The sequence below is a fragment of the Manis javanica genome, unplaced genomic scaffold (assembly GCF_040802235.1).
Source record: "Manis javanica isolate MJ-LG unplaced genomic scaffold, MJ_LKY HiC_scaffold_25, whole genome shotgun sequence".
In the NCBI taxonomy this organism is placed as follows: Eukaryota; Metazoa; Chordata; class Mammalia; order Pholidota; family Manidae; genus Manis; species Manis javanica.
The window spans coordinates 217,998-241,161 of NW_027332171.1; the positions used below are offsets into that span (position 1 = coordinate 217,998).

Here is a 23,164-nt window from a genome sequence, read left to right on the forward strand (position 1 = left end):
ACTAGGAGAAGGATGTCGGAGGGTGGAGGGAGGCCTGGTCGACCTTGACTGAAGAACTCAGGGATGTCCTCAAGGGGGACGTGGACCCAAGCAGGGTCCTCGGAGGTGGCTGCCTCTCTGCTGCCACCTCCCCAACCCCATGTTCCTTTGCTTTTCTTGTTCTCTCTTCAATTTCTTTCTCCTCCCCTTCTCATTGGCCTGTTCCCTCCCTGCCAGACACATCTTGGGGGAGTGCACAGTTGCTGAGGACACTGCTAAACATCGCCTGGTCCGAGTGGCCAAGAAAATGGGCAGAGAGAGTGAGGAGGTAGGAAGATGGGGATGTAGGCTGGGGAGGACCCTCCTGCCCTGTGGGTCTTCTTGAGGTGTGACTAGTGAGCATGAGCCCTCATCTCATTCTGCAGGAGAGACAAGCAAGGATGATTAGTCACGCTTAGAGATGAGGCAACTGGAGGTTCAGAGAGGGTGAGGGTTTCTCCCATGGTCACACAGCACCTCGGAGGATGGATGGGGATAGGTGCCGGACTCCCTCTCCTGGGAGGAATGCTGACTGTGTGGAATTTACCCACTCCTGGGTTTGAAGTCTGCGTTTGTCAGAGGGAAGGACCAGCACTTGTGCTCACTCCTTGGAGCGACCACTCCAAGATGCTTGGAGTTCATGCAGCAGCAAATCGCGAACCAGTGGGGACTGCATAAATCTGCCACTGTCCATGTCCTTGATAAGCTCATTTAAAGAAAGCATCCACGTTCTCACCCATTAGGAAGGAAGGATGTAATTTTAGAATAAAAGCACGAAACCTTTAAATGGAACAAATTTAACTCAGTGAACACCTCGCTGCTCTGTCCATATAGTTGTTGTTTCACCAGGGACAGGTGAAAACTGGGCACGAGGCCCTTGAGGTTTGCAGTGCATTTGTGAATGTTCACTGGGGTCCCAAAGGCTGATGCCACCGCTGGTTGGCAGACTTGTCCTGAGCTGTCGCTGGGGCCTGAGCAGCCCCAGAAGGGAGCACATGAATAGTTAACAACATCTCTCCCGGGCAGGTGGTGAGAAATGGGCTGAAACTGAGACCTCACCCTCCTCAGAAGAAGAGAAAACACCTACAAAAATAGGCTCCTGCTGATAAGGCGGGTTAAGTGGTAACAGCGAGCAGGCAAGTGTCACATAGTTCCTGAGACTCACCAGCTCCTCTCTGTACCCACCCCTGCAGCACCACCAGAGCATCTGCACCCCCTGGCTGGAGACCATGCCTCAGTCCAGAAGCCACCTGGCCCGTGCCTATGGCTCTGTGCCACCCAGAAAGAGAACTCCTTTTTTCATTACTATGTGACAAGCTAGCTTGCCCTAAATGCTAATGCACGTGTGCCAGGGGTGGGCAGGTGGAAGGAAGGGCAAATCAGAGTCCCCTGCCTCCAGGAGTTTACAAGGTGAGCACTGGCTGCCCACGATAGAGACACAGAAGACATGCAGACATCAACAAGAGGTCTGTTATCGATGCTGAAGGAGCAGCGGTAGTGCTGGACCCGCATATGCACAGCCCTTTACAGTACATAAAACACTGTCATCTGTATGAGAACCATAGATCCTTTCAGCAGCCCTGCGAGCTGGGTAGTAGCTCACTTTGCAGACCAGCAAACCGAGGGTCAGCAGCAGCAGTGTGGTGGAGCAGGACAGGCTGTGGCCTTGAAATTGGGAATATTCATCAGACACGTTCAAACAGAAGTCTCAGCTGAGACCAGTGACTGTGGTGAGCTGTCCCACAGACGGCCCAGTGGGACTTGCAAAAAGCAGGTGACCAAGAAACCGCTAGATGACTCTGACACTCCCACCCACAGGGCGGGGAATGGAGACTGAGGAGGATTTGCGGAGAGAATATTTAGAGTGATCTGGGCCCCTTGCGGGGGAAGGGGTGCATCCTGTTCACCTTAAGACAGGATGGAGAGGCTAGCTTTTGGGAGCCGTGGAGGATGGGTACGCATCCCCTGTGGTCTGCACCTGCCAGACTCCTGCCCTGAGGGAGGAGTTGTGGAGGGTCCCACAGGACCCCTCTGCAGAGAAGTTGGCTCAGACACCGCCAGCCTCAGGGGGAGTAGCAGGCAAGTGTGTTTCCCTGTCCCCTTCATCAGCACCTTCCCATTCTCCCCACCCACCAGGCGAGGCAGAAAGTGAGTTAGCCAGCTGGGCAGGAGGAGGGAGAGCTGGCCGGAAGGGGAAGGGGGCCCCACCACGTCCCCTCCTCACCTGCCCTGTGCTGGGCTGAGGACCGACGTGCCCTCAATCAGATTGTGACATAACACAAGATCGGACACCCCAGAGACTAAGTCGGGCTGTTTGTCTTGCCTGAGAGCAGCCAGGAAAGCTGGGGCTGGCTGCCTGCAGCCCCGCAGTCACTGCCAATTGTAAAAGAGACCGTGCCCACCTGGCGCCCAGCACAGGGCCTGGCCTGGCCTGGAGGCATGCAGTGCCTTCTAGCTGCTGTCATCAATAGCCTTGTGAGGTAGGTACCATCGTTCTTCCCACTTTGCTGATGAGGAAATTGAGCTCAGAGCCCTTCAAGGCAAGTCAGCTGTTCATGAGTCTCAGTTTCCCCACCTGTAAACTGGAGCAGGGGGACTGTGCAGGGACCCCTTCACTTGAATGCTGCCCCTCTAGAGCTTGAGGTGAGGTGAACTGTGCTCCTGCTGGGAGCCTCTCCCCAGGACCCTCCCGGCAGGCAGAGACCCAGCAGCTCAGCACACCCTGCCAGGAGAGAGGGCTCATTACCTGTCATTTAGAAGGTAAGTAAGGTGCCTTGCCTAGGGCCACACAGTCAGGATATGGAGTAGAGCTGGGCGCAAACCTAGGTCGTCTGACTCCATCCCCTGCTCCTTCCCAGCCCACTGCAGCCACTCTGGTCTAGGCACCGCACTGTCAGGGCATGGGGGCTGCACCATGTGGCCTCGGTGAGCTCTAGGACCCTGACTCCACCGGCTTCCCCCAGCTGACCTGAGGTCTCCTGGTCCGGCACTGACTCACTGCCTTTGTCCAGGCTGAGCCCAGACACACGCTACCCTGGAATCATACACCTGACCCACTGCCCAGAAAGGGTGCCAAGAGATGCAGACACATGGAGGAGGAAGACAGACCCCCCAGGCCCCACACTCATCAGACTGGACCGCACCCACCGCCCGGCCCCTCGGCAGGTTCCCCTGGGCTCCGCTGCCCACTCCTCCCTGAGGGCCTGTGGGAGCAGACAGCCCCTTCCCCTCCTGGGTCTCCATCTCCCCAGCCAGAAATGAGGGGCGAGGCAGTATTTGCCCTTAAGCCCCTGTCCAGATCAGCCTCCCTGCTGGGTCCTCTTTCCCTGCAGAAGGGACAGGGCAGGCACCTGCATCTGGGCTGGCGTTGCCTTTCTGACCCTCCCGGGCGGGCTGGGGGCTGTTGGAGAGGGACTCCATGCCCCTGGGAGGATGGTCAGGGTGCTGGGGCCTCTGGGAATACGGAGTCAGCTCAGGGACCGGCTTTGAGGACAGAGGAGCTCAACAAGCTGTGATGCCTCCTTTGCCCCCACCACCTGGGCAGTGGGGCTGTGGTCCTGGGCCGCGGGTCCATAGTGCCAGGTGGGTAAGACCCACCAGCACAGCCTTCTTGGCCCAGTCTCTCTTGCTCCTCCATGCCCGGCACCCGCTCCCCTGCCCCATTTCCCGTCGCCCATGGCAGGGCCCCGCGTGCTCACCCGCTGCCCCGGCCGCTGTGCCCGCCACTGCTCCCCGCTGCCTCTGCTCCCCCGCAGCCGCCTCTCCTGAGTTCACACATATTCCTGTGAAAGCCTTGCAATTCGTGTGGGGCTTGGAAACCCGCTCTGCTCGTATGCTGCTGCTCTGCGAAGTTCTCAGCCCCTCCCGGCCAGCTGAGGGCCCGGAAGCTGCTGGTGGGGTCGTTGGCCTCCAGCTGCAGGGCCCCTTGGGAGCACTCAGGTCCTTACTTCAGTGTACAGAAGGGGAAACTGAGGCCCAGAGAGGCAAGTGGCAAGCCGGCATCCCCCCATTAGCGTTAGAGTTGGGAGTGGGATCCATGTTGGCTTTCGCCCTCCTGCAGCTGTGGAGGGAAGCTGAGAGAAACCGGGAGGCTGCCTGACTTCCTTCTACCTGAACTTGTGGATGATGTTGGATAAGGGACGCAGGTCCACAGCTTTCCAGTGGCAGGGGGCAGTGTGCATGTGTATTTGGTGTGAGCGAGTGAGTATGTGGGTGTTAGCATGTGCCAGTAAGAACATGTATGTGAGTGTGGAAATGAGTGAGGGTGTGAGCATGTGTGCGAACACACATAGGGTGTGTGTGCACTTGAGCATGTGAGCATATGTAAGTGTAAGTGTGTGTATGTATAGAGTCAGCCACAAGGGCTGTGTGAGTGTGTATAAGCATGCATGATGCATGTGTTCGTGCACAGAGTAGTATTCAATTGGCATAAGCACAGAGAATTTGTGCATCGGTTTCTGGATCCAGGTCTCACCAGAACAGTCCCTGAGGCCTCTGCAGTCAGGAAGACACCCAGGGCCTTGGGGGCTGAAGGTGGCATGGGAGGGGCTGGGAAGGGGAGCCCTGGGCCAGCTCTCATCCAAACCAGGGGCAGAACAGTGCAGCAGGGTGGTTGCCCTCTGTGTAGACACCCCTCCTGCAGCTAGAACTGGAGTCTGTTTTCCCAAACCTTTGAGCTGCCCTGGGGTATCCTTTGCCAACAGAACTTGGTAGAAGCGGCCATGTGACTGTTCTGACCTGAGGCCTTGGGTCTATCCACTTCCAGCTCCGTCTGAGATCTGCAGTTCCTCCCACATACTCTCTCCAGCCCCATGCAAGGGTGCTGTTCCCATGCCACCTTATATTTCCCTGCCAATGGGTGGGCATGGGGAGTGGATCCTATGATCCAGAGAGAAAAGGCAGCAGGAAGAGCTGGTGTGGTGTGGTGGGAAGAGCACATGGCTGTAGGTCAGGAGACTGGGAATCCTGTTTTGTGTCCACTGCTCTGGGACTGTAGCTCAGACAATGGTTTTCCTCTCTGAGACTTAGTTTCCTCCTCCATAAAATTGGCTGAAAATATCTACCTATATTATTGTTGGCAATTAGACACCTGTGCTCAGTGAAATATAGGTGCTGCATACATGACTGTTGCCCATCCCCTTCCCTCCCAGCCCTCTGGGTCTTGTATTAGAATGGTCTCTGGAACCACACTTTAGGGGGTATATCGTGGTCATAGGGCCCTTTTGGGGATCAGTGTCACAAATGTGTCCCTCGCCCAAAGGTCCTGGCTGTGGGAGGCTGCGGGCTACCGGGTGTGAGGCGGTAGGGTTTTCTGACCCTTCACTCATTTTGCATCCTCTCTCCCTTACTCCTGGTAGAAAACTGATGCTCGAGCATAATCACTTATTGAAGTCAAGCCAGGAGCAGTTGTGGAATTAGCAAGAGAAGAGTTTGTGGGTCCCTTGGAGAGGCGCCACTGGGAATAATTCTGGAAGTCTTTAAGGGGCCACCGCCCCCCCTTGGAGGGCACCAGACATATGGTTTCCAGCATCTGGACCTTCTGGACTGTTGTTGGGCTGGAGCCAGGGCCCTGGAGGAAAGCATGGGAACAGAAGAGAGAGGAGGGAGGGAGACAAGAGGGTGGGCCTTGTGGCTGACTCTATACCTACAGAGGCCCTGCTGGTCCCTGGGGCAGGGACGGCGCATGCTCTCCAGGGTTCCGTCAGGCAGCGTATGTGTCCACATGCCTTCCACTCATTGCTCGTGAATGCTGAGGCCTGTGCACTGCCGGCGGCAGCATGCACACTCTCTACACTCCTTGGGGGTGACCATGTCATGGTCAAAGAGTTTTGGGGGAGGGGCCAGACTCAGACCCCAAGAGTTTTATGACTGAGTCACCAATTTAGAACTGGTTTCTGAACAGTGTGCATGTGCCAGGAGCCATGAAGTAAAAATGCACTCTGCAGTTCACCATGTTAAAACGTGGCCAGAGCCCAAGGGGAATTATTTATGAATTAAAAAAAAGAAAGACATTATTAACAAACAAAAACGAAGCTTAGGCATAAAGAAGGGAGAAAATGGTTGTGCGCTGTGGCTCAGGACAGTGCTGCAGTTTCAGGGATATTTGAGGGGAAAGGAAAGATTCTGCTGTAATCTTCTGTGCCATTGAAACAGTCATTCCATGTCATCTACTTCTGGGCAATGCCACCTACACCCTCACAGGAATGTGGCTGGGGTGTTACCATCGGAGTGTTGGTGGGGTGGGTAGGGATGGAGGAGCTTGCAGGACTGTTGGCCAGTTTGGTGGTAGCGTTGACAGGGCCAGTGGTAGTACTGGCTGGGCAGGTGGTAGTGTTGTTGCCGGGGCCTGTGGTAGCATTGGCTGGGTTGGCATTGAATATGGTTGGAAATGCCAGCATGTTCTGAAAGACAAAGGATGTGAAATCATCATCTTCCTCTGTGGTAAATTACAAAAATGGCCACAGATTCTTCCCCTTCCTGCTCCTGTGCCTTTCAGTACACCCTCCCCCGCTGATGCTGGGCTTGGTTATGTAACTTCCTTGGCCAATGGAACAACAGTAAAAGTGTGATGCAAGCAGAGACCTAGAGAGTGTTGGTACATTGGGGCTTGCTCTCCCTTGTTGCTCTTTGAAACACTGAGGCTGCCTTAAAGAGAAGCCTGGGCCGGCCCACCAGATAATGAGAGACTAGCAGGCCAGCTGTCCCTGTTGAGCCAGCTTGCCAGCAGCCAGACATGTAAGTGAGGCCATCCGAGGTCATCCAGGCATTGACAAACTCACCAGCCGATTGCAGAGATGAGCTGCGCTGGTCCAGGCCAGAAGAACTGTCCAGCAGACCCAGAGAGTCATGAGCCACAGAAGTGGTTATTGTTTAGGTCATTAAGATTTGGATTGTTTGGTATGTAGCAAAGGTAATTGAAATGGAAGTTGGTAGCTAGAAGTGGAGTAACAAAAATCTAACACGTGTGCTCTCTTTGGGACTGGGTGGCAGATGGAGGCTGGGGAAGCAGTGAGGAAACCACCACGGCAGCCTGAGTGCGGCTGCCCATGCCCTGAAATGGCAGAGCACTGCCACATTTTGGAAGACAGAAAACATATCTAATAACTTCTGGATGTGGCTAAGGAGATCACCAGGCAGAATGCTGGGAATGCCGGTTGGCTGCACCTCACTGCCTATAATAAAGTTCTGTAAGAAAGATCAGGTACAGAATGATTTAGTTTGCAAGTAATAAAATTAGAAGGAATATTGAGGGTCCAGGACTTGATGAGTTGGAAAATAAAATTACCTCTTATTTCTAGGGTCCCCAACAGACAGATGATATTCCAAGTAAAACTAGACCGGAGGACAAAGATCAAATCAAGGATGTGTCCATATAACCCTTTGTTAACACCTTTGAAAGACTTAAGGCAGTGGCTAGTCAACCCTTTCAGCTAGACAGGAAGGCTTCTAAGGATCTTAGGAATCAGGTGCAGTGATACCACGGAGCTCTCTCTCTCCTGTTCTTCCTTGTCTAGTGGGAGGGTGTCCTGCAGTTGTCCTGTTCTTGCCTCACTAAAGAATGTTAAGAATGGATGGACGGGGGCCAGAACTTGTTTTTAGGTCATCGTTCTCTGGATCAGGAAGAGCCACAGCCCCAAATCCTCAGTCACATCTAGACCTGATTTGGATCCTGGGACTTCAAGCTTGATGCCTTAATTAGATGGGACTTCTGGGCATCCTGGGATGGGGTGAGCATATTTTCATGTCATGTCAGGTAAGTGTAATTTGTGGTCAGAGGGGAAGACCGTTGTAGACCACCGAACTGGCTACAAGTGCTTCCTATCATCATATTCATGCCTCTCTGCTACGCGACATTGTAGCTCCTCTCACTGAGAGGTAGAGCCATTTCTCCACCCACTGAATCTGGGGGTGGTCATGTGATTTAGCTTGGCCAATGGGACATTTGGGAATGGAACACAAATAGGGACTTACAGCGCTTGCTTGTGGGGGCTGGCCCCGCCTCACTGCTCTTGGAACCCAGTTACTCTCTGAAGAAGCCTGGGCTAGCCTGCTGGAGGAGGATATGCCACGCGGAGCAGAGCTGCACCGTCCCTCCGAGGCCTCTGTGGAGCAGCCGTCCCCGGGCCAACCTGGTAGCTACTGCAGATGTCTGAGTGAGTTCACCTGAGACCAGCAGAAGAGCTACCCTCTGATCACAGCCCAAACTGATGACACTCAGAATCATGAGCTAAAGAAATGGCTGCTGTATTACTTAAGTTTTGGGGTAGCTTGTTATGCAAAAAAACATAACGGATAGCCCCTCTCTGCAGAGGACTGTTTGTGTTCCTCCCAAATTCACATGATGAAAAATCCTAACCCCCAATGCGATGGTATGAGGAAGTAGGACCTTTAGGAAGTAATCCGAGGGTGGAGCTCTCATGAGTGGGATTCAGGTCCTTATAAAGCCACCCCTGAGAGCTCTCTTGTTCTCTTCCTGCCATGTGAAGCTTTAACAAGAAGTCAGCAGGCTGCAACCCGGGAGAGGGTTCTCACCAGAAACCCAACCACGCTGGCACCCCGATCTTAGGTCATTAAATTTTGGATTGTTTGGTATGTAGCAAACAGTGGGGCAAATACCCCTATGGTGTATTTCTTATAGTGGCCTGAACAGACTATGACATTCTCTTATCTCTGGTCACCTTTGTTATCCCCAGAACATGCACTGGTTCCTAGAATAGAGTCCAATACTCACCTCAGACTGGTTCCAGCAGGCAGCCTGGCATCCAAAATGTGAGGCCGTGCACGTGAGGCAGAACTCCAGGAGGGCAAAGGGGAGGAGACCACCAGAAATCGCCTTCACATAAATCTAGAGGCAGAAAGGAATAGATTTCTAGCCATTTGGGTAAGAGTGTAGGTAACTGTCCATGCCTGCAGGGCTCATCACGGGCCTCATGTGGAAGACCCCAGACTCTCCTGTAGCCTTGTGCACATTGGAGCCAATGCTGTTTGTGCCCCCCTCACACGCCCCTGCATGCACTTTGGCCTGACTTCCAGCTGCCAACACCTGCGTTTGCTTTGGCCTTCGAGTCTTCTCTGGCCCTTGGAGTCCACTGTGGTGTTTGCACAACAGGCCTGAAATTCTGGGGAAATTCCTCTATCAGTGACCGTTGGCAGGAGATGGGTAACTACCCCGGCTCCCTCACCCTTAGGCTGGGAGGGGGTGCCTGGGGCATGCGCTCTGCACCGTCTTTCCCAGTTGAGCTCCAGCTGCCCTCAGTGTTGGAGAAGGTCTAGAGGAAAGGACCGCCAGTTGACCTGTGGGCTGAACTGGGCAATGGGAGGCTCCTCACCCCTCCCAGCCTTAGAATGCCCTCTCACAGTGGGAGGCGTTTTCAAAAACGCAGCCTTCAGAGAGTAATGTGTCGCTGAGACCATCTGGACTACTATGTGCCTGAACCCCATTCAGACCTCCATATAAACTTGTAAGCGCAGGGATCCACTCTTCCTGCAGCCACCCTGAGACAAGCCTCGCGGGTACGTTTGCTTGCTTATTCAACCTGCCACGGACCCACCTATAGCGATTGCCTCTTCCATTTCTCTTTGCCCTCCACATCCAGGGGCAAGTTCACAGACCAACACTCCGAGGTAAATGGCTTAACAACACACCTTTGTTGGCTTCCTTCTCTTTCCTGTCTCATTTCCCCATCACCCTAGAGGTGTTTCCTTCCCCTTTCAAATAAACTACTTGTCTCACAATCAGCTCTGGGAAGCACCCAAATGGAGCACCCTGGTGGGGTAAATGTGTTGGGGGAGGGGCTGGGGTTCGTCCCTGGGGGTCGGGGCATGGGCACCAGCAAGGTCAGGATCATCAGCTCTGCCGGCTCCTGCGTCGTTTTCCTGCTTCCTGTCACCCTGCCTGGACGCTGCCCTTGGAAGGCTGGGAGGGGCCTTCAGAGCTGCAGAGGCTTCCGTTAAGACAATCCCGGCCCTGGCTGAGCCCCTGGCCAAGGCAGGACTGAAGGGGCCCCCCGGAGCTCCACCCACGGCCGGGAGGGCAGGTCCACAGAGCTCGGCGTCGCATCCTCACCCCCGCACGCTCTTCTCTCTGCAGCTGAGTGTGGGTCTCCCAGGGTTTGGGCCTGCGCCTGTTGGATTCCAAAGCCCTGCACTACACTACCCTCCTCTGCCCGTGATTGGCAGAGGCCCCACAGACGCCTGCAGATACTGTGACTCTTGACTTTCCACAACCATGACACCCCCAGGGGGCATGTCCTAGTTGCACGTGCTGGACCCTGGAGGCCAGCACCCTGCCTGGGCTTCTGGCCGGCTGCCACACCCTCCAGATACCAAGTTACATCAGCTGGGTCCACAGGGTCTTCTCCCCTTGGAGATCGCCTCGCCCCATAGACAGGTCAGGCTTTAAACCCCGTGCCCTGCCGGCTCTCTCTGGCTTGCTCGGTTAGTATGGAGGGAGGACCAGGTTGCTGTAACAGTGGGGCAAGTTAATCTTGATCCTGCTCTTCAGGCCTGCTCGAGTGCCACATGAACGCCAGCGACGTCCCCCCCTGGTCCCCGGGCCCCGACTCTCCCCGTGCTGCTGGCTGACTCCCGGCTGCCTCGCTTGGCCAGAGCACTCCCTTTGGCTCCAGAGACGCCTTTGCTCGTGCGCGTGCAGACTGGAAGCCCTGGGGACTCGATGCCCCTCAGGGGCAGTTCTCAGCTGATGCTGGTAGGGAGTTGGTGGGCAGGTGCCCTGGCTCGCTTGCCCCAGGATGAGGTATAACTCTGAGGTGCATGGTCTGCACTGCCCACCAGAGCCCTGGCAGGATTAAGCTCCAGGGGTGACTTGCTTCAGGGCACCCTTTATGTGTGGCTTCCTCTCCTTGCTTTTCTGACCTCCCTTCCCTACTGGTGTTTCCTGGGGTAATTGGTGCAGTCGACGACTTGCACCGAGTCCTTGTCCCAGCATCTGTATGTGGGGGGCCCCCAACTAAGACAAGACCTAGTGTCAGCACCTCCTGTTCCTGCGACAGGCTGTCCCTCAACAGATGCCTGGGGGCAGGTGATCTTGTGAATCTGAGTGTGGCAGCTGCCCTGGCAGGAACAGGAAGGTGTGAGGAGGGGCCCACTGGCTTCAGCTCTGAGTCTCAGGTCCTCATCTGTACAGTGGGGGTCCATCACGCCTGCCTCAGAGGTCATAGCGTTTTGGTGAGGGGCTAAGTAATTTTTTGGACCCAGTGTTGTCGTACTAGGATGGAATTCTGCCACGACACACCTTCCTGCACTGGAGCAACCTTGTCAGCAAGTCCTCCCAGCCTTTTGGAAGCATGGGGCCCAGTGCTCACCGTCAGGGGCAAGATCAAATCTGCGATGAGAATGAAGACTCCGATCAGGGCGAGGATGGAGCTGACGATGTTCATGCCGATGCTGGCATTCACCTGGAGGAGGCAGGGGGTGGAGAGAGCTGAGTCTGAAGCTGGGGTTATGGAAACTCCTGGGAGAAGAAGAAAAGAGAGCCCAGGGCAGCAAGGAGATGGTTCAGCAGAGTGGCAGGCCGGCTTAGCCCATGTGCAAGGAGGTAAGAAATTCTTTACTCAATGTGCAAAGTCCATGTAGGGCAGGGACCGTGTTTGGGGAAATACCTCCATAAGCGGCTGAGAAGCAGGAAATGAGATTGGGAAGTTGGGCTGGAGGGAGACAAGAAAAGGATGCTGAACTGCTCTGCAGAAGAAATGAGCAGGGATTTGGGGGCACAGGAGCAGGGGTTCCAGGCTTGCTTTGAGAGAAGGCAGCAGGGAAGTTCTCCTGCCGGTGGGAGGCTGGAGTCTGGGTGGGCAGGATTGGCTAGGGAAGGGTTTTGGACCTAGGAAGTCTAATTTAAATTTTAAAGGATCTGCTCTCAGTGTTGAGATTCGGAAGCCCTCCAACTAGTCACTGTCCATGTCCTACTCAGACTGCCTCCCCTGAGGGTAGTTATGAGATGGAGCGGCAGAGGGAATATAGAGGGGACTGTGTTCCACCTTTGGGAAGAGGCCAGGGCAGCTGTCAGGCAGAGCAGAGACTGTGGGAGAGACTCCGACGGAGGTCAGACATCAGAAGCAGAGGGGACGAGGAGCCCTCCAGGATTGGCAGACATCTTAGAAAGGGCGTCAGACTTCTCAGAGGATGTGGGAGAGAGCTTGATCTACTTTTGTTAGGCTATTAAGGGGCACTGTAAGCTCAGCTGATGTTGGGGTTCTCAGGGGGGTTCTGGTCCTGTTGAAGGGGGTGGAGGAAGGCAGACTGTGGGGCAGCAGAAATTTGCCTTGCAGACTGGGGATTGGTAATTGGAAGCCGTCTGTTAGATACCCAGCCCCAAGCCAACCAGAGGCTTTGCTATTAAAGAGGTGGGAGAAGTTATACAGAGAATGTGGAGGCAGGGAAGGGGGACTTGGAGCCAGGGATGAGAGGGGCCTCTGTGAACTCTAAATTTCTCCCAAAGAAGCTGTGGGGCTGTGATAAAATTCAAAACATGCAAAGATACATTGCTGGTTGCTGAGACAGAAGATGACACTCCAAAGGTAAAAGGGAATTCTGGGCCCTGTGTCCTGGGGTTTGGACTCTAAATTATTCAAGTCAAACATTCCCCTCACTTTTCCAGGTCCAGCGCAAGAGGTGGCTGAAATGTATACGTTTCCACTGAGCCTCAACCTGGCTTTCTGCTTATTAAGAGCTCTCCAGGTCATTGCACTGCAAAGGCTTGTGAGTTTCCCAAACCACCAAGTCTTTGAGTAGTTAAATGCCAAGAGTGAAAGCACCGCTCTGGAATCAGGGAGCTCTGGCTTCAGATCCTGACTCTGCTCTGTTCCCACTGTGTGATCTTAGTCAAGTCACCTGAACTCTCTGTGCCTCAGTTTCCTTCTCTATAAAATGGGGATACTAGAACTTTGCAGATTTGAGGGATTGAATGGAACAAACTCTGTAAGCACTGACCCAGGGCCAAGGCCAGGCCACTCTGCTGCTGTGAGGCCTTTTCCTGTGTTTGCTATAGAGTCAAATTCTAATGTTCGGGGATGGTCAGAGATGGCATCATAACTCACCATACAAGGGCTGGGGTTCTTTTCAGCACACACCGAGAGGGCTCCAGATGCAATAAACTACACAGACAAAAAAGAGAATGAGCAATTGTCCAGTGCGTTGAAAAAGCACCATCATTCAGAGATACAGTGCTCAGTCTTTATGTTCGAGACACTTAGTTTCTCACGATGTGCAAATCAGTTTACCTTCTGTCAACACTTTCATAATTTCAATGGCAAGACTCCAAGTATACAGAATATCATGACACTCAAACTTCTGCATGTCTAGTCTAAAACCTTCCTTTCCCCTAAAACGAATTTTGTCTAGAAGTCTCATTATTTTCTGTGACTAGTTCTTCTTGGGTCTCTTGCCTGAGCACGGTCATTGCCCAAACTAATTGTTTGCCTATCTGACCTCATGCTGCCCCATCCTTAGCTGTGGTCTTGGAAAACCAGGGGTCAGAGTAGCAGGGTGAGCAGAGCCTTGGGGCTGGGAGACAGGAGACCTAGGTTTCTGCTCCACTTCTGCCCTAAACTCACCTTGCTGTGATCCTAGCCATGTCACTGCCCCAGCCTGAGGGTCCTGAGTAGCCCTCAATACTGTGAGGCAAGTAGTGGATATATGAACACAGAGGCACTGAGAATTTGGTTTAGTTATAAGAGCCTTTAACTGATGGGGGGTAGGCTCAAGACTATTTCTAACACTTCCTAGTTAGGAGGATGTGGTCATCTCACCTAACCTCTCCAAGCCTCAGTCTTCTCATCTGGCAAATGGGCATGAGATAAAATCCCTGCTCTCTACCTACATGGGTCATGCAGTTCTAATGGGAGAATATAGGTGGAATTATAAGGAATGCAGGGGCCTTGGTAGCACTTTTGAAGCTGCTCCCCAAAGGAACTCATTTTCTCTGCTATTGGGGAGGCCAGAAGGCAGTAAGGTTGGACTATAAAGGGAAGATTGGGCTTTCAGAGAGTTTGAGGAGCATGACAGCTGCTCACCCTCCCTAAAGGTTATAATACCACCTACTGAAAGCAACTCTCAGCCTTCCAGCTGTGACCACATTCTCCTCACATGGGACTTATTTATGTTCAAGGCGTTGCCCCAAAGGGCAGGTGTTCCTGTCACCACTGTGCAGAGAAAACAAGCCTGGAACAAGGTCATCTGGGTGATAAGCTAGCCTGAACTCCCACCAGCCTAATGATACATTTTAAAGGCAAGTTTGTAGTTAGAGAAAAGCAGATTTTATTGACTTAACCTGTATTTTTCTTACTGTGACTATTGTAACAATCAATGCAGGATTGACAAATGAATTTCAAAAATTTCAAAAAGTTTTGAAAAAAATCCAGTGCATGAAGGAAATTATTTGACATATATGATGATCTCATGACAGTGCTGGAGTTACAGAACATCAAAGGACCTCAACTCAGAAAGAATAAACACTGGGATGGATTTGGAGTCACCCCACCCAGGCACAGATCCCCGGCTTTCTAGCCAGATGATCCTTGAGCTGCTGTTTAAGCTGCTTCAACTTCCTCATCTGCAAAATGACCACAGAACTAGTTCCTACCTCATATTACTTTTCATTAGGATCATTGAGATGCTGTCTGAGAAATACTTGTAAATACTAAACTGATCTAAGAGCATTTATTGTGACTGATGCTTGTAAATTTTCGAGAGGACATTTGAACTGGATGATCTGATATCCTAAAATTGTAACCTAGTCTCAGAGGGTTTGTTTGTTTTAGGGACTAATGTCTAAAATTTAGCTGAAATCTAAGAATGCAGGAAGGAGGTATTAGCCACTATGATAAGACAAGAAAAGTAAATACAAAATAAGGGATTGAAAAGGAAGAAACAATAGGATCATTATTAGTAGATGATATGATAGTCCACCCAGAAATCCCAAAAGATCCTACATGCAAATCATAGAACTAATAAGAAAGTTTTAGTAACTTAACTAGATATAAGGTCAACATGCAAAAGTCAGTTGCATGTCCATATACCAGGAATAAACAGTTTGAAAATGTAAGTTTAAAATTTATTTATCAAAGGAAAATGAAATTTATATTTAAGCAAGGAAAGTGTAAAAATATTTAGGAAAAAATAGCTAAGAAAAGATATATGTTTCCATGGAGAAGCTGATTGAACCTTATTGAAAGGCATTAAAGTAGCCTTAGTAAATGGAGCAATAAGCCATATTCATATATCAGAAGGCTCAATATCATAAAGATGCAAATTCTTCCTAAATTGATCTGTAAATTCAGAATCAGTTAAAATCTCAAGAGAATTTTTCATGGAATATGCAGTTTAGATGGGTGATCAAAAGCTAAGATTAAGACATTTCTGAAAAGAAGGAATTCAGGGAAATTCTAGATATCAAGATTTACTCTAAAGCCATAGTAAATGATTAAATACAGTGTAATATATAGGTGAAGGGCAGGCAAGGAGACACATGGAACAAATGAGAGATCCCAGAAACAGACCCACACACATACAGACAGATCACAGACAGTTGGCTTTACAGGTAAGTGGAGAAAGGAGAGCTTGACCAGTAAATGATGCTGGAACAATTATCCACAGAGAGAGAAGACAATACAATCGGACTTTTCACTCTATAACATTAATCTGAATCAATCTCCTGTAGGATTAAGGATTTACATGTAAAAGACAAACTTTTAAAATTTTAGAAGAAAATATAAAAGAATCTCCTTATAGCCTTGGAGAGGAAAAGATTTCTTCAGCAAGATATAAAAAGCATGCACAATAAAAGTTTTCACAAGTTAGACCACATTAAAATTAAAATCTTTGGTTCATCCAAAGGCACCATAAAGAAAGTAAAAGGAGAAGCCAGGAAATTAGAAGCTATTTGCAACACATAACTAACAAACGGGAAACATGCAGGATATGGAGAATCCAAAAGAGTCAAAAAGAGAAAGACAAGCCACCCAGTAGAAAGCAGGCCTAAGAGGTTGGACGATGAAGAAAAGTAAGGGAATGATAAATGTAGCGTTAAGATGAGTGGTTTCCTCTGGGGGTAGGAAGAGAGATACCCTTGGGATTTTAAAAACAGGGGTTTTAAAATAGTTGGTGGTGCTCTCTCTTTTAAGCCAGGGGGTGGGCACATAAGCCAGTCATTATTTAGATTTTTAGAATTTTTAATTGTCATAACATACACAAACTTTGCCATCACAATCACCTTTGAGTGTACATTTCACAGTCACCAAGCACACTCACACTGTTGTGCAGTTGCCACCACCATCCACCGCCAGACCTCCTCGCAGTGGCGCTCCGTATCCACTGGACACTGACGCCCTGCTCCTCCCTCCCCCCAGTCCCAGGCTACCACCATTCCACCCTCCATGCCTATGAATTTCTGTCTTTGTCTTTGACCACTCTACGAACTACGTGTATCATTATATACCAGAGTAGTCCAATTAAACTCTACACTGTTAGATGCGCTCAGTGGTGTGCTGCTAAATGTCTGACATCTGCCTTGTAGGGGGCAGTGATACAGGGGGAGGCCCTGATTTGGAGAAGCTCTTGACTCCTGCAGTGAACATACACCTGTCACAGCCTGTCTCCCTTCACCCAATGGTTTGACAACCAGTTTACGTAATTCCTGAAAATGTTACAGCTGGTTCTCGGGACTGGTAGGTAGATGTGGCTCTAGCACGTAATTTTATGTACTCTGATTTGCATATGAGGCATTTCATAAAAGGAGAACCCAGAGGGAATGGAGGAGTTAAAGCCCATGTCCTGTTTGTCTGGAGACAAAAGTCTCTGACAGGCAGGAGAGGGCGTTGCAGGGGTGGGGGGTGTCTTTCAGCCTTTGTGCACCTGTGGTTAGCTCCTTCCTGCCCTGCCCCATCCCTGTCTGGTGACCCAGGAAGGAGGCCACGTGGCCTTGTACTCACGGATACTCCTCCCCAGAGCGGGTACCCTGATATCCCGGTGGTGGACAAGCTGTGATACAGCAAAGGATTGATTGCAGAGAAGATATGTGTCAGGCCGATGAGGATCTGGATGGCCTGCCGGGGAGGACAGGTCACTGTAAGTGTGCAGAGCTGGGGCCGAGGGCCGTCTGCTGCCCTCTGCAGCCCTGGCGGGGCCCCAGAATCCATGACATATGACTGGTGTTGGGGCCCACCTGCAGGTCAAAATCTCTAGGGGTGGGGTCTGGGCCTAGGCATTTTTTAAAGCTCCACATGTGACACTAGTGTGCACTCGGGGTTGACAACCACTGGCATACAAGAACGGAGAGACTAAAGGGGGAAACGTCTTGCCTTCAGCATCTGTCCCCCCAGGGCATGCAAGGGGCAGCCTGGGGTTTGCTGAAAACTGGCTGGGCTTGGATCTGGCACTGGCGCTGGCCAGTTGTGCGGCCTCAGACCAGCACACTCTGAGTCTGTTTCCTTATTTGTAAAACAAGGATAATCGTATCTGGCTTGCAGGGTTGCTGTAGAGAAGTGCCCACTGAACATGGAGACCAGTTCCTCGTGCGTGGCAGGTGTTTCAAAGCCCTCTGCCCACCGGTTCCTCTGCCCAACCCCCATGTTCTCTTTTCAGCCTTCCCTTGATGTGCCCCAAACTCCCCTTTGCAGTGACAGTCTGGGAGACCCTCAGGGCCCACAAGGCCTGCGGTCTTCCTCCTCCCTCTGCTTTTCTTCGACTTCTGTCTGTGAAATTTACTGGCTTTACCCTAATCCTACTGAAATCCTAGGCTTCCCTCAAGGACCAACTAAATCCTTTTCTGATGCCCCATTCAGGACAAATGCCTTCCTATTTGGTGGCCATGCAGCCTTTGCTACCCCTGAGGACTTGGGGGTGGCATTTGATGTCTCTGGGCCTCAGTTTCCTTAGGGGTCACGGGACCAGGGCAGAGCAGAAGCTTGCAGCTCTCCTGCCCCATGAACCTATGACATGGTGACAGATCTGGATGGCATGTGACATCCCTTCATGAGGGGATGGGCTTGACTTTGTCTTTGTGCTCACTTTATCTTATCTTATGTGGGTATAGTTTCCTTCCAAAATGAAGTTTTAATTGACTAAAGATTGTCCATGTTTTTGGCTTTTCACTGTGTTTGACCAGGTTTGCCAGGTATTTGCTCTGACTTAAAATGATTGTTTTGAGAAATTCTCAAATCCTCCCAAAGTATCTTAAGAGAATTGGGAGGCAAAGTTAACAAGCATTTGCCCAGAATTTGGGAATAAAAGAAAAGTAATCATAACATAAATTTACTATATGCAATATCATATAATATCTTTACCTATTGAAGGCTTTCCACACATATTTATAATCTCATTTGATGCTTGGGAGCAGGATTCCTATTCCTGGTTCTGTTTTATAGAATTTAGGCCAAGATTTGGTTTTGATACGTTCAGGATGCAAACAATGGCTTGTTCTTGGTACAATCTATGTGTTTGTTCCTGAAGAATCAAAGAGGAAGGATGGGTCGGGGTGTTCATGAGCCTGCCCCCCTTCTGAACCCGTCCCCGCCCTCCTGCCCCCAGTAGGTGGTGTGTCCTGTCAAAGAAGCTGGACAGTGTGCACTCTTTGGGCACACATGACAATTTGAGCCTGTGTCTTATGGCAACGGCCAGAAGGTATTATTATGACAACCAGTAAGAAACAAAGACCCTCCTTGGTCTTCAAGGATGGTGTCTTGTCCATCTCTGAATCCCCAGCTCCCTGTAGAGTGCTGCCATGTTGAATGAGTGAATGTATCTGTTACCTGCCAGGCCCCGTGCTAACAGCTGGCCGGGCATCCAGTGGGGTGCAGGACAGATCTGGCTTCTGCCTCAAAAACAGAATTGAACTGAGGCTTGCAAGGTACCCAGTGAAACCAGGGGAAGCAGGAAAGTGTCAGGAATCCCCTTGGTTGAAGAGGAAATCAGAGAGGAATTTAAGATTGCAGCTCCTGAAACTTCTCCTTCTAAAGATGAGGGAATGGAGGCCCGGGGAGGGGAAAGGGTGTGTCTGAGGTCACCAGCAAATCCAGTTGACCCTGAAAGCTGGTGGCCTTACTTGGGGCCAACGGTCATTTCAGTGAAACTTTTGCTGACTCTTGACCCTGATAGCTAGACAGGGAAGGTCTTATCAGTTTTACAGCCTCCCCAGAGACTGTAGATCTGACTGGGGAGTGGGAAGAAGGCCAGGGAAGGTCGTCCTGGTCCAGCCTCCAGAAACTGTCACCTACCCTTTTGTCCTTTGCCCTCTAAATCCATTCCCTTCCTCATCCAAGTGCACTAGAGGTGTGCTTAGGAAGTGACTCAAAAAAAATCACACTCACCCCTAATGTTCTGACTTCCTCATTTATGAATTTCTTGGGATCAAATGTAGAAAAGGATCCAAACGACATGTTCCATTGAGGCTGGTTTGAGGTTTGCATCTGCACAGGGATGAATTGTTGGGGATTCTGAGGGTCCCCAGGCAAGGTCTGGAGATCCGCAGTTCCAAGGGGGTACTGGATCACGCCGTGTGGGGGCTGCCAATGGGCCACTCCCGCCGGATTCTGGAGCACAACGGGCTGACTCTGTACATCTCTCAGTTCCGCTGGATTCTGGATCATCATGAGTGGGGTCTGTAAGTTCCCTCTTCCTGTATCACATATGGTCACTCCTGAGGTTGAGTAAGTGGACACACCCAAAGGCTGCCCACGGCTTCCAGGAGCCGCAGAGTTCCAGGGCTGAGCGACATGGACGTTACCTGGGGCAATAACACCGGGCATGCTGTTGGCTCTGATCTCTGGCTTGGGCTTGTTTTCACTGCTGCAAAACATATAAGAAGGTGCATTTTTCTTCCTTTGATAAAATGATTAATGCATCTTACCCTTCCATCTTGCCTGTTAGCTTTAGTTTCATCTTCATTAAAACAAAAATAATCTGGCACAATATTATACAAAATAAGGTTCTTGCCTTCTTTCTAGTCCATGCTCTTGGGACCTGCTGTGTTCTATTTCAGGGGTTGAATTTACCAGACTAGGTTTCTCGAGGCTACTTAACTCTTTGTAGACCTTTTATTTACAGTTTGCGCAGTGGCTTTGTCTGGAGCCCTGCAGCTGGTATTTCCATTTGCCTGCCCTGAGTTATCTGAGCGATCAGGTGCCACTTCTCCGCCCTGTCTCCTCTCCATCCTGCTGATTGGCCTGGGGATGGACAACTGATCCCACCTGGGCCCATAGCTCTTCTCGCCTGGGAATTTGGAACTGGACTCAAGGACCACTGTGGGACAGAGGCTGTGCAGAGCTGGAGGGGTCCCATTTATGTCACGTGTAGGAGGAGTAGAGGGAGACAACAGTGGAAAGAACGAGAGTGATATGGTGAGTGGGAGGGAGAGAAAAAGAAGAGGAGAAAGAGAGAGCATGAGAGACAGAGACAGAGAGAGACAGAGAGGGACTGCCCTGGATCCTGATGCCCTTTGATCCTTGGTTCCAGGTTCTCACTAACCCCAGCTGTGCTTTCTGCCTTTTGAAGTTTATAACTAGTTAACTAGTTTGTGGATTTAATTTAATTCAGTGAATTTGTGTCTGACTTGTCAACATTAATTGGTTTTGGAGAGAAAGCACAGACTCTCTCCTGGGCTACTTGCCATCTGAGGAGGGACCATGGACCGAATGGGCTGGGAATGATCATCCTTTTACGTCTCTTCATGAGTCTTGTCTATGTTGGTGTTGGGGTTAGGACCATGGAGAAATTTCTCTGATTTCCACTTATCCATGTTTAAACCATTATGCTTCAGGGTACTAGAGATTAGATAGCAGCCAAATCCTTAATAGCATGTAGTTTCTACTGAATCCTCCAAGTGATAAAGGAATCACTTGGAGTGAGACTTGGGATATGATTCTGATTTGACCTCTGATAAGCTGAGAGACTGGAGAATTTCTTAATTTTTCTATGCTGATAAGCAAGCATGCAATGGGAGGAGGCAGGTGTGTATCTTCCTCAGAACGTTGAAGACATTGGCAGGTAAAGACATCCCATTTAGATGAGAGAAAGGTCACCAGTACCATTACTTGGTGTTAATTGTAGCTGTTGATCTTGTCTCTCCACCGATGTTGTACCCTCCCTGCTAGCAGCAAAACAACTTCTATGGCTCCTGGATTCCAGAAATAAGCTGTCAGGAGACTTTTATCATCTCCTAATCAGAGTTATAAAATGTATCCTGTCACAGTGCTCTATCACCTCAAGAGCTCCAGAGTGAGAAAAAGACTGTCAATGATCAACTTGGGTTCAGTGCTGGCTGATTGGGTTGTCAGTAGTTACTACCTATCAGCTGAAAAATAAACCCAAAGGCAGGAGGGCATCACGAGCTCAGACAGCTGTGGATCTATTTCTCATTTCTTAATTTTCTAGTCATGTGACCTTGAACAAGTTGCAGAAACTGCCTAGGCCTCAGTCTCCTTGTCTATGAAAGGTAGATAATAGCAATGCCTCCTCGGCCCCGAAGGGTGTTATTAAGTGAGAAAGCTTCCAGCAGAGCCTGGCACAGAGGAAATACTAATTAACATTTCTTTGTTGAGGGTAAAGACCATCTGAAGAGAAGGGCTATGTTTTGAACATATTTTCTAAGTGACTTCAAACTATTTTGTTCCCAGAGCTTAACAACAGTGGATCTCAAAGCGTGGTCTCCAGACCAGCAGTGTCAGTCTCACTGGGGAACCTCTTAGAAATACCAGTTCTCCATCCCCTCCACAGACCTACTGAATCAGAAACCCTGGGGTGGGGACCAGCCATCTGTATTTCATATGCTGTCTGTGTTTTGCTGGATCTGACACTGGCAGTTTGAGAACCAAGGCTGTACATCAGTGTCCTACACTCTCTTCTTGGTGACTTACTTCCCTTCCCTTGGCTCTTATAAATATTGGTTTATAGAATTTTGTGACATTTCTAGATTTTTCCTTATTTTTAAATCCAGCTGGTTTCTAAGGTGCCTTTCAACTGTTCTCTTCCATAAGGCCAACTGCATTGGTCTGTTACCTGACAACTCAGCACCCATGGGTGTTCATGCCTCACAGCCCTGTACCCATCAGGCAGTTCCTGCAGGGATATATTACCACTGTGACCATTTTGCTGATGAAGTAACTAAGGTGAATAGAGGCTGAGTAACTTGATCACAGTCACAAGGTTAGGAAATGCTTAAGCTGAGATTTGAACCCCAGCCTGTCTGCCTTCCATTTTCATAGTAAATGCTGTACTAAATGTTATTCTGTGCTTCATGAGATGAGAAAATGGGTGATTTCTATGTCCCTTCTTCAGAACAGCCTTCCTTCTTATATGTGTGCAAAGCCATATAACCACAGACCCAGCAATTGGCACAGGCAGCCGAGTCCTGTGACGGGCACTCCTGCGACCCCTCGAGTTCCATCTGCTGTCAGGTACAAAGAGAGGTGGTTCTGTCCAGAGAGGTTGTATCAATTCTCGATCAAAGTCCTAAATAAACCTGATCACAGTGTATTTGCAGTTGTACTTGAGGAGGGCGTGAGCCAGATGCCCTGTAGGGTGCCTAGCCTTCTCTCTTAAGACTGCTCATTTTAAGAACTAGGTTCTGGAGCCTGTTCTGACTCTTCAGTTACTTCCCAGCTGGCCAAACTCAACTTCAGGGCAGGTCACTGCAAGCTCTGTCTTGATGGAATGCACTAGTTTATCTGAAGTGCTTTTATAAAAAGGTAATATGTGGACCCCTGACTTGTTGCAGTTACCCAGAAACAATTCTTAGCGCCTGTCTAGGCTCCATGTCTCCCTTGATATGACCCAGTCTCTGTCAGTCATGCAGAATAATTCATAGAAGTCTTACCTTGTGGTCTTGGTGAGCCTTGCGAATGAATGTTCCTTCTTCACGTCCCGTGGGTCTCTGAAATCTGGTCCAGGAATTCCTGATGAAGGAAAACAATTGGTTTCTCTTTGAAGCTCCAAAGTCCTTTTTGCAGTTTCATTTAGAGTCAAACAATAAGCTCATTCTATGGCTTCCAAGTTGGGTTTATTGGCCCTTCAGAGTGTTGATGGCCTTGGTTGGAGTGGTAGTCCATGGGAACTCCTTCCAGCGTCTTCCTTTGAACAACTGAGAGGTCCAGAAGTGGCCACTAAGGCTTTATAAGCTAATAGATTATACTTT

The 23,164-nt window shown here is 50.3% G+C and overlaps 1 protein-coding gene and 3 long non-coding RNA genes across 7 annotated transcripts in view; 3 read left to right on the forward strand and 1 right to left on the reverse strand.

The window, feature by feature from the left end:
* Window positions 1-5,972: 5,972 nt before the first annotated feature.
* MS4A18 (membrane spanning 4-domains A18) lies at window positions 5,973-23,097 on the reverse strand. The gene is made up of 7 exons (XM_036995830.2): window positions 22,847-23,097; window positions 19,344-19,821; window positions 16,968-17,081; window positions 13,077-13,133; window positions 11,343-11,435; window positions 8,750-8,863; window positions 5,973-6,419 (listed from the first exon to the last, which is right to left on the reverse strand). The coding sequence occupies exons 2-7, from the start codon at window positions 19,779-19,781 to the stop codon at window positions 6,186-6,188; spliced, it is 1,050 nt and encodes a 349-aa protein (XP_036851725.2). The 5' UTR covers window positions 19,782-19,821; window positions 22,847-23,097; the 3' UTR covers window positions 5,973-6,185.
* Window positions 6,660-8,828, forward strand: LOC118967889 (uncharacterized). 3 transcript variants are annotated; one of them, XR_005055208.2, is made up of 5 exons: window positions 6,660-6,915; window positions 7,533-7,771; window positions 8,039-8,171; window positions 8,505-8,607; window positions 8,712-8,828. It is a non-coding gene; the product is annotated as an uncharacterized lncRNA (long non-coding RNA). The 3 variants fall into 3 exon arrangements; XR_005055206.2 differs by having other exon boundaries at window positions 7,533-8,171; XR_005055207.2 differs by having other exon boundaries at window positions 6,660-6,753; window positions 7,533-8,171.
* LOC118967888 (uncharacterized) lies at window positions 12,477-14,682 on the forward strand. Of its 2 annotated transcripts, none has more exons than XR_005055203.2 (3): window positions 12,477-12,557; window positions 12,638-12,738; window positions 14,147-14,682. It is a non-coding gene; the product is annotated as an uncharacterized lncRNA (long non-coding RNA). The 2 variants fall into 2 exon arrangements; XR_005055204.2 differs by having other exon boundaries at window positions 14,444-14,682.
* The window catches only part of LOC118967890 (uncharacterized), a 30,384-nt gene continuing 24,186 nt past the window's right edge, over window positions 16,967-23,164 (forward strand). The window contains exon 1 of the long non-coding RNA XR_005055210.2: window positions 16,967-17,103. This is a non-coding gene — a long non-coding RNA (uncharacterized lncRNA). The remainder of the gene's footprint in view (window positions 17,104-23,164) is intronic.

Excerpts from the sequence above, each read along its gene's own strand:
- MS4A18 (XM_036995830.2), bottom strand. The coding sequence starts at position 19,781 with ATGCCCGGTGTTATTGCCCCAGGTAACGTCCATGTCGCTCAGCCCTGG. Across the intron at positions 11,436-13,076 it reads AGAACCCCAGCCCTTGTATG|GTGAATGCCAGCATCGGCAT; the intron begins GTGAGTTATGAT and ends TGCCTCCTCCAG. Across the intron at positions 6,420-8,749 it reads CCTGCTGGAACCAGTCTGAG|AACATGCTGGCATTTCCAAC; the intron begins GTGAGTATTGGA and ends TTTGTCTTTCAG.